The 11020-nt window shown below is 43.0% G+C and overlaps 1 protein-coding gene across 3 annotated transcripts in view; it reads right to left on the bottom strand.

The window, feature by feature from the left end:
• LOC306968107 (E3 ubiquitin-protein ligase SH3RF3-like) overlaps positions 1-10799 on the bottom strand; it is a 124961-nt gene extending 114162 nt beyond the window's left edge. For all 3 annotated transcript variants that reach the window (XM_079563403.1, XM_079563402.1, XM_079563401.1), the window contains exon 1: positions 9919-10799. In XM_079563403.1, coding sequence (XP_079419529.1) covers positions 9919-10329 — 411 coding nt within the window. In that variant the 5' untranslated portion in view covers positions 10330-10799. The remainder of the gene's footprint in view (positions 1-9918) is intronic.
• Between the last annotated feature and the right edge of the window lie 221 nt (positions 10800-11020).

An 11020-nucleotide genomic window follows, 5' to 3' on the forward strand; every position in this document is an offset into this window, starting at 1 on the left:
TTTCTCTTTATTGAAACAGCTGCGCAGCGAAGTGGAGCAAGAGGAAGGGGTGGGATGGGCTTTACGGGGAGATCACTTGAAAATCAGGAGGTGAAAATACTGGATTTTTTTCTTCCGCTGTTATAGATACACATTACACCTTCTTATAGTATAAAACTTGCGCCAATCCTGTAGTTTAGAGTGCTCTTCAGCGCTCTTTCAAATGAAAATGCTGTTTCAGGGTTTGTACAAGTAGAAGCAAGTCAAATTTAAAGTGTTTGTGTAACTAATATAACTAATCTGTGCAGAGGAACAATTTTATTATCGATATTCAATTTGGATACAACACTATAACTTAAGCCCCATAGACATTTTACTGTCCCGCATGTCAGTGCTTAATTTGATCCCCTGTTTTCCACCCACCTTTCAGTTTTTTCAGGGTAAATGATCTATTTTGGAGGACTCGGCTAAGACTTGAAATGACACTGTATAATCGTGTTTAATGAGTGTTACTGTTTTGGCCTGTTCCCCGAATCCACCACATAAGTGTTCCTGAAAGTACAAACTAAGCACTGCACATGTCATAATACTAATTAATTTGGGAGATGTGATATGACTTTTAAAAGCAAACTTACTAGAACAAAAACTTGAGGTCTGGGGTAGCCAAAATACATTATGACAGATTGACTAATGCCTCGTGTACAGCTTCAATGAACAGGCAGCGCTTCCTCTGAAAACTCCACATTTATTCTAACCAGAAAAGCTTTCCGGAAAAGTAATCACTGGTAAACACCCGCTTCAATGACCACGGGAAGATGGACACTTCAAATATTTGGCATTATCATATTTTCAATTAAAATCTGGCATCCGTCCGCTCCATGCAATTCCGCTGGTGTGACCGGCGGCCAGTGACATGTCACCCTCATCTCCATAGTAACAATGGTCACAGACAGCAGGGGGGTTGACCTCCGAGGTTCAACTATGACTGTGCACGTGCGAGTGTGCGCGTGTCCGAGTGTGGGTTTGAGCCACAGGGGGGATGGGCCACAGACACCCATGGGAGCAGCAGTCAAGCTCCAACGCTTGTTTAAGATTTACCACCACTGCCCCGGACTTAAACAGCACTAAATTACAGTTCATTATTACACACTAGGGCTGCAAGATAAGAAATAATGTAATATTATTCTGTCATTGCTTTTTTCTATCTTTTTTGTGTTTAGTAATTTCAACCTGGATAGACTCAGACAGACAAAAGAAGCGAAGATTTATTGACATGTGTATATTATTTTGGGTGATCAGACCCCGGCAGTAGACATCGATATAGCAATTAAAGTCAGTATGGATGAGCAGGTTGAAGTTAGGGATGTCTTCTGGACACTGGAGGTGGAATGGGAGACCGGGGAAGGATGAAGCAGGGTGAGGCCGTGGATAGAAGAGGCGGTGAAGCGGTGAAGGGGTGGAGGTGGGTCGCAGCACGGCTGGGAAGCAAACGAACCATGGTTGCTGGGGCTTAAAAGCAGGACCGAGGGTGATGATCGGCTGCTACGGAGGTGCGGCTCTTACGCTGATGGGCTGAGGTGGAGGTGGGACTCTCACGGAAGCGATCATTGGCTGGAGGTAGGTGATGCTGAAATTAGTCTCCCAGGTTTAATTTACACCTAGGTTTATTAACAATAATTTGGGATGTTGTAAATCCCCATGTACAGCACTATCATGTGATTTTAGAAGTCAGTTTGTCAGCTATTATTTGTTTCCATAGACAACTACTCTTGAGAAATTTTAGTTTTTTCAGGTTTTAATAGAAAGGACAGCACAGGATGAAAGAGGGGTCAAAAGTGGGAGTTGAACCCAGGACACTGAGGCCGTCACAGTGTTCCGAGTTAAAGCGTAGCAGCCTTACCCAGTGGGCTACAAAGACCAGTGTAATATAAATGAATGAGGCAACGTCTGCGTGTCCAGAAAAGCGCTGAATAAAAACAGATGAGCTTTTAGTTCAATCATTACGGTCTTATTTCAAATAACTGTTTATGGGTTTATTTTGTGCACAGCCAAAAATATTTACCTAATTCCTCAACTATTTTACCCCACAAAACGTGCTACATTTAAGATAATGTTATAAAGTGTCGCTACTATTGTCCCAGTGCCACTTACAAAACAATTGTGTGATGTATTTGCAGGCCCAGTGTGCACACACCTCACGGTCCCACACGTCTCTCGGTCCCACACACCTCACCCGGCGTCTTATTGAAGCATCTCCCTGTAAGTGCCAATGTGCCTCCTCCATCCATCACCGCTGCATGTGACCTGCTCATTTCATCTCCATATCTGAGCCTGCGCGGGGCCAAGGATGATACGTGTGACAGATGACATCCAGCAGACTCAAGGCGACGCAGGCCCCAGTAATTAGACACACGCTTATGTAATAAATGCTCGCACGGCACTTAGTTAGACGACACACGATATGTCAACTGGATAAATGAGGGGGATATTGCCAAAACAGAGAAACGCACACTATCTTTTAACTGCTGTCCCGATGTACTGTGGGGTTATGTAGCGTTGTAAACCGATAGATAGTTTTACAGTCGTCGCTTGAAGGTCAGTAACCATGGTGACACATTTTACACTTTTCCGCAGTAAACTATTGAACACTGAATACTGGAGTTATAAATCACATAAAAGCATTTGGACACACAAAGTCAGTGTTGTATTTACCAGTTGTGACTAGGGATGTCACGATTCTACATTTTGAGTCACGATTATTGTGAGGAAAAAGTATTGTGATTTTAGCATTATTCACAACTATCAAAACTATGGAAGAAAATACTGTTAAGAGAAATTTTCAAATCCTTTACAATACTGTCTAAATGTTCACAAAAAACAAACAAGACCTCATGTACATTTCTACATTTATTTAAGGGCCATTTTAATTGAAACCATATTGAAGATGCAGCTTATGTTATCTTTTATCTTATGTCTTATGGAAGCAAATTGTTGTGAATGTTTTCCTCTCTATGTCCTCTCATGAATGAAATATAGTTACAAAAGAGCGACCTAAACAAATGAACGGACCTATCTACCTAAAAAACGCAGCTGCACATGGTTCTTTTGGGACTCTTCCTTTGGCAACGTTATGCAATTACCATCTGAAAATGGATAGGATTCGCTCTCTGCACATTGCATTATTTGACCTGCCACTGACTTCATGTGTTTTGGGGTGGATTTAAAGCAGTACTAAATAACTAAATAAGGCCATAAGCGCCACTACATGTTGCCTTTTTTTACTCATTAATTGTCCGTGAGAGTAAATACTACGCTGACAGAAAAGACAAAAGGAGAGAGGGATATTGTACATCCAATTACACAAGGGAGGTAAACGAACTTGGCTGTAAATACTGTTTCAGCAGCGCTAGCCTTGCCCGTTAGCATGCTAGCTTCTTCTTCGTGATTCCATTAGTGTGTATTGGTGACTCCGACCCGGTGGCAGCGAAGTTGCAATTGCGGTTTCTGGCCAGAGACACCAGGGGGAGATGAAAGACCCCCAAATCATCCCATTAACACTTGTTAAAGGATTTATTTTGGTAAACAAGTCACTTTGTACAGCTTTAACACAGGATGCTGTTTCTTCACTGGTGAGTTACGCATGAGCTACGGCTCATAAGACCTGACAGCAGTAGTGGATCCTAAAATCCATATGATTAAGCCACTGTGAGCTTTTATAACTGCGGTAATTGTAAAACCGGTAAATCCCTGGTTGTGACTCTCCCCACTTTTTGATACTGTTTTTAGCGACTGTTAGTTTATGGATAATGTTGCCTTACACCAAAAACATGACGGAACTCTACACAAACACCCCTCAATACATGAATCCTTGTATCTTATCCTTGTATCTTATTCTTTTATTTACTGGGTGAAATGCTACGCTGTATGGCTTTAAGCTGCACTCATTATTTTGCACTTTATTTCCTATCTATATCAACATCTGTTTCCTCAGTGTTTTTCTTTTCTTTTTTTTTTTCTGATAGCCAAACAGACAAAGAGGATGGGACAACACCAGCTGTTCTTAGATGCTCCATCGGAGTAAACTATGAAAAACTTTGGGGGTAAACAGTGGACCACAGACGCTCGGATCTTCTACCCCGTGGACAGCCTTTGCAGCAGATGCGTCCAGAAATCAGAAGGCTCATTTAGGTTATTTCACATAAACTCAGTAAACATACCATGCTGTTGGCAGATGCACTGTTTTGACAACAAATAATAAATACTGACTGTACGCTGCAATTGAATCTAAATCATTCAGCCAGTGCCTTATAGCTACTATCTAATAAACACAGAGCAGTAAAAGACGCACAGACTTGCAGCCCAATAAACAAGAGCTCCTACAAGCCCCCACATATTAAATCTACGGTGTAATTTGCGGGTCATCCCAGGAGACACGCTGCATTTTAATTACTGTTCAAACTGTATCAAGTACAATAGAGTAGTAGTAGAGTTTGCTTGTAGGGACGCCTCCATATTGGTTTGTCAAAAAAATAAATAAATAAGAAAAAAATCCAACATGTAAGAAGAGATAAGAAATACTGTATTAATATGCAGTTACCGGGCAGAAATCTGTGCAGGAATGAAAATATGTGCACTGGCGTAATGCTACCCTGTCTAATGTCTTGTTAGTTTGGTAGACTGGCAGCCTGTGCAACAATTTACTGCCAATGGCCCATAACTGGATTCAAACGGGATGATTTGTAGCAGCCTATTTCCTTTTGAAAAACAAAACTTACATTTAACATCCAAGTGGTAATGACAGGGCGATGCATTGTCCCGGAGATGAAGAGACGCCATGTATTGTTTCTGCAGCCCATCGTAGCGCCGGTAACAGAGGCGTTGCCCCGGCAGCCAGGTAAACACAGGTAAGATGAGGAGATCAAGGGGTGGGATAGTAATGACAAACTACCTCTGCAGTGGACGGGCCTAAAGTAAACTTGTTTAAAGGGCTTAAGTTAAATGAGTCTTCAAGCAGTGGCACCAGGCAGTAAGTACAGAGGACAATGCACCTGACAAAACTAAAAGCTTCAGATAAATGAATGGGAAAAATTATCAATGGTCTCTGGAATTCCGAGAGACATAAGAAATCCCATACACCATCAACAGAAAAGGCAGAATGCTTTTAGGAGGAAAAGGGTGTCTTTACTGTGCAGACAAGGTCATAAGAAGTGCAAATAAGGATAATATAGTCACGCAGAAAGCTTTCTTTAGAAAAGTAGACGTGAAAAGAGTTGAACAAAGCCTTTGAATTATTCACAAGGATATGCATAAGACTGACTGAGCATGATTCAGATTGCAGATCAATGTAATGAAAGATGGGGAACTCTTGAGTACATTAGGAATTCATAGCAATGAAGGTTTATTCATAGAGTCCAGTCAGCGGCAGCAGACTGACAGGCCGGGTCTGCTCATTCTTAAAGCCACACTGCGGAACATTTGAGGAAACTAAAAGCATTGTGGCGCTCAAAACAAAAACAAGCCGGTGATAGCAAATGATCAGCTAGACATAGACAGCGATATACGTGCAGTGGGCAGTAATTATAATTGTATATAGTCTATCATCATTGTGGGTATTTAAGTAATTAAATGTTATGTTGAATATCGTGTGGCATGGCATCTGACGTACAGTAAAACCTACTAGGAAATAAAAATGTGGACCACTGAAACAAAACATCAAATGTGGAAGTTATTCTTGAAGATTAGCGGCAGAGACACTGTATGCATTCTGAAATGACTGAACCAGGGAGATGTCACGTATTGCATGAGCCCAAACTCAGACAGACTTTGGGATAATTCCTATTGCAGAGCCGCTGTCTGGGTGAGTCATCTCCCACATCTGATATACTCTGTGCACAACAAAGACATGAGGTAACAATGTCTTATAGAGTATTTTTACTGCTGAAACGTGACACTGTGGGAGGCAATGGAGCGGAGACCTGATGTGTCTGAGGATGTGTCTATGGAGAGCATTGAAGAGCAGCGGGGAAATTCTATTTGTCTGATACAAACTTATCACGAGTGGTCCATCATCTACTCATTCGGATCATTCAGGTGCTCAAACCCCAAGGTGGTGGTTCCAGGAGGGGTACAAGAAAAATGAACAGAATAAAAAGAAAAACTCCATAAACTATTATAATCTCATGGGAGGTGTTTCAAAATCTAAACCCGCCCACAGGCAGGGCAAGCAGATCTACAAAAAAAAAAAATCTCATGCCCTGAGTCAACTATGATAAAGCTCAAACATATTGAGCCGTATTAAAACTCATGGAGCGCAGTAGCGAAGCCCAAACAGCACAGGGGGAATAGGCTGCTGGTCTCAGTGTTGACTCAGCACTTTCGCCTCTTCATCTATTTCCATAGCAACACATTTATTCCCCCTCTTCAACCTTTATTACCCCACGTCGACGTTCGGGGCTGACCCATTTGACTCCCGTGGCGCAATATCACATTAGTGCCTCTCTTAAAAACACATTTTCGCCCCTTCACATGCGCCTTAACTCGGCAGGGGACGCGCACCCAAACACACAATGGTGGGAGAGATTAATTCACACTTTCATCAGCGGGTTGGGGTCCCGTGGGGCTGACTGGGGCAGGGGGCTGCGGGGGTGTGCGGCGGGTAATGGGTAGTGTGTGTGAATGTGGCGAGTGTGTGTGTGTGTCCAGGGCCAATAAAGACGGGGCAGAGGAGCGCTGTCTCAAAGGGGCGCTAAAACAAACAGAGAGTGGACAGGGCTAAGGACAGAGTAAGCACCGCGGATATTTCACCACTTAGAAAGACTTTTATGTTCTGGATGTGGAGCGGTGAAAGACAAACTTAAGAAAAAGTACCTCTCCGTGAAATTGCAGAAGTCCAAAAAATAACAAACCACAGGAGGGGCTCATTTTTAAAGCTCTACCTGAGCTCTTTCCAATGCCATAAATGGGAAGTTTTAATCATTTTCGCTTTCGGAGATATCGGCAATTTTATCGATTTTGTAAAATACCTCATATCGGCCCGATATATCGGCCGGTCAGACCCTAACATTGTTATTGATTGATATAAAGTTGAGAGAAGAAATTTGTTTTAAAGTTGTTGCAGACTCCACTTGTGTTTTCATTTTCACTTAATTTAGAATAAAGTATTTAAAGAGACTAGATGCAAGTTGGACATTTTATGCTCACTACTGCCACCTCAGGTCTTACGCGTAACTGCGGTCTCTATATTAAGCTTGAGTATGACGGCACTTCGGACCCGAAGTAACAACGTTTTCAGTGACAGTGCAGGATTTTAGAAGCAGTTGTGGTGGATAGGTCTGACTCATTCTATATATATTAGGATATGGCTGGAACAGTTTTAACATTTTTAAACTCCGTATAGTCCCTTTAAATCCTTTATAGTATAGTAGAATAGTATAATTCGTATAACAAACTGTATTGATCCCAATGTATCATTATACTGTACATAACTTTCCTTTCTAAAGACTGTGAAGGACAGGCGGTATGGGCAAAATGCTCTTTGTTTTGGTTTCTGTTGTATTTTTGTAAATGCCATTGGATAATTTGTTTAATTGTGAACTGATTTAAAATCCATGATTGTGTGTATGTTGAAATACTGCTAAATGCATCGTTGATTTTGAGTTGGTTAAAAGCAATCACTAAAACTTTGATTAAAATTGCAAGTTATATTAAAATACTGGAAATCCTTTTTTGATGAAAAAGTACTAAAAGTCTGCTATAATGTTAAAAAAAAAAAAGTTGTTTACATGCGTAATTACATTTGTTTTGTATTTCTCCTCTGTTTGAGGTTTTTCACCTGCTGCTAAGATGAACAACTTCAAATAAAAAGCCAAAAGGAAAAAGAATTCTGTTCATTGGAGTGAAATCCAGTCTTAGTCTTCACATAGAAAGGAAACTTTTTCAAGTTGGGTGCTGCAAATAAACTTCACAGTATGTGTTGTACAGTGACAAAAGTGTATCATCCTGGCCACATCAGAAAGTATATTATGATACAGTGTGTACTTCTACAGTGCACTTTTGTTACTGTCTTTTTTGCCAGTGTTGGATACATTAAGATTCAGTTATAGCATCCAAACAAGCCCCTTACACCATTTCTGCAAGCGTGCATTAATTTGTATCCACAATGTTTCCAAAGTACAGTACATTACCAAGAACCTCCCACCACACCGGCGGACACCATGCAGTTTATTGTCACAGTCATCAAAATTACTCTGCCTTGTCGGGGAGGCTAAACTTTATTGACTGTACTGAAATAACATGTTAAGTGTTAGGGGAAACGTCACTAAGTCTTTGGATTCCTGTTCACTGGCTGTGAATGAGTGACTGCTCATTGCTCCGCTCTTCATCACATCGAAGTGCTCCACTGCTTCAATCAATGCTGCTGGCGGCCTGAGAAGTCCTGTTGTATTGCAGGGGCGGGCGAGAGCTGATGCCAATGCTGCTGCCGTTATTGTGATTGTTCATTGTGTTACTCACCAATAAAGATCAGTAAAAACACATGGCAACAAAAAACCCAAACACCCAGACCGGACACCCAGCTCAAATCCCTTTCACATTTGTCCAAAGATTACCGCTGATAAATTTACATTCAGTTTGACATGTTTCGACTGGTGGTGTTTGGTCAGGATTAGAGGAAAAGGCTGCAGGAGAGATGACATCATGGTCATTGTTTTTAAGACAGCACCGTTTCTCAAATGTTCCACAATACGTCAGAAAATATTTGGATACCCACTTCCATCCATAAATCAGGACTAAGCCCTCTCTAAAACTTGGTAATAAAACATGAAATACACAAGGCTCCAATTTGGACGCACATATTTGCATCTGTGGGTGAGTAATGGCCTAAAATAATCCAGTCCAATGCTGTTTATTCTATTCTATTAAGTTCATTCTCAGAAGATGAAAACAAATCGTAAACCACAGTGCTAATGTTAATCTGAGGTCATTATAGAAAAACACTATACTGACAAGATCAGAAATGACCAGAGCCAAATCACGGGAAAAATACACAGTATGTAGACACAAGCACAAAGCCAAAGCAGGGCAGATGGACGTAGTACCCACGGCCAAAACTTGACCATTACTGTGTACCAAAGACACAAACTGCCTCCAGAAAAGTGGTTATCCCAACAGTTAACAAACCACTATTTTAGACCAGAAAAAATAATTGTTTGCTTTTGAGATAGAAGGTACAATTGGCAGCTAACATGTATTTTCATTGGCATCATGAGTGCTGGAAGTTCTTTTGCAGAAATATTTTGATTTTCATTAATGCAAAACAAAGCTTCATTTTCCATCTTGCTTCGCAGCCATGGACAACAACAGTGCATCTCTCTCCCACAGAGATTATGAAATGCTGAGCAGCTCCAGCATGAGGCCACAGGGCAGGAACAGGACCGTAAGAACCAGAAACAGACAGGTGACCCGCAGGTCTCCCACATCCCCGCTCCTGTCTGTGGCTCAACCACAGCTAATAACAGCCGCACACACCCAGAGGCACACCCAAAACAATGCCTAATTTAAGCTAAACCAACAGTGTAATAGCAGTCATTCATGTGAAACAAGCAGCACTTCCTCAGAAAAATGAAGACAGGCATCACAATAAGATTTGGAGATTATCCTGCTCCTCTGCTGTGCCTCCACAACTTCAGTCTGGTACAAGTTTTCTCTTTTCACCAGCTGTCACATGAATCACTTCTGCTGCGTGCCCATTCTGAGCACAGACATTTGCATGTATTAAAGCAAACTACATTTGAGGCAGGGACCATGCACAACCCATTTTCCACACAGACATGCATGGGAGCGTGTTTCCGTCAATGGCAGTTACTTTCCCAGTGTGAAAAGTTAAGTTGACAGCCCGCCTCACGTTGTTTTGTTACAATGTTTTCATGCAGTTAAACTTACCTTCGCAGGGGAGCTCCTGGTGGCTACAGGCAGCTCTCTTAAAGCACTGCCCGGAGGAGAAGCGCATATTCCTGCAGCGTAGCCCTGAAGTGAGCCCCCGGGAAGGGACTGCCTACTGCCCGCTCCAACAACTCCGTTGCCTCGTTGTGGCCGCTGCTTGATCCCGTCCAGGAGGCGAACCAGCAGGATGTTCGCCGGGAGGTCGTCCACCCCGCAGTCCACCAGGATGCGGCACTCGGGGCAGCGCAGCTCGTTTCTGGAGCTCAGTATGTTCTCCAGGCAGCGGCGGCAGAAGGTGTGCTGGCACGGCAGCACCTTGGCCGTGGTGTCCAGGCGTTCCAGGCACACCGAGCACTCCAGTAGATCCAGCAGCGACGAAGACTCGTCCATGTCGGCGGAGAGGGTGAGCATCTGGGCTTCAGTGTCCGGGACGTGGTGGAGACTTGTTTGTGTTCCGTGTGAAAGAAGCGGGGCCACTGAACATTCTGGGAGGCGGACCCTGCTCCACAGCGGAGTCCGCAGCTCCTGGGAGTTATGAAGGCTCTGCGCGTTTCCCTCTCGGTCTCCTGCAGCGTGTTTGTGTTCCTCTTGCTCTTCGCTCTGCTCCTTCTCCTCCTCGCGCTCTCTCCAGCAGCAGCTGTGCACAAAACGGTGAGGTCACGCTCTCATCATCATCATTCGCGCGCCCATCAGACTCGCGGCGCGCGCACGAACCTGAGGCAGTGATACAGAGAGAGAGAGAGACCACCACAAATGGAAGGTCCCCCTGCGCTGCTGTTGCCAGCCAGGTTTTCTTCCCACACCTTCAGCGATGCGCTCACGATTGTAAAGCCTGAATGAACTGCGAAACAAAACACACCATTGTCTCTATTATTGTAGCTTCAACTTTACAATACCTTGATCCAGCTAATTTGAATTTCACATATCTTAAAGCCTATTGCCTATAATGTCATCGACTTGACTATTTGGACCCAAATTAGGCCTACATTAAAAGTCAAACAACGTTCAGGAGAGAACAATAGGATACAGCTCAATACTGAAGCCACGAGGCCATCACCTTGTGCTGCTATCCACCTGGCACGGACCTCTCCGCATTACCTCA

This window comes from Gobius niger (assembly GCF_951799975.1).
Source record: "Gobius niger genome assembly, chromosome: 9".
NCBI lineage: Eukaryota > Metazoa > Chordata > Actinopteri > Gobiiformes > Gobiidae > Gobius > Gobius niger.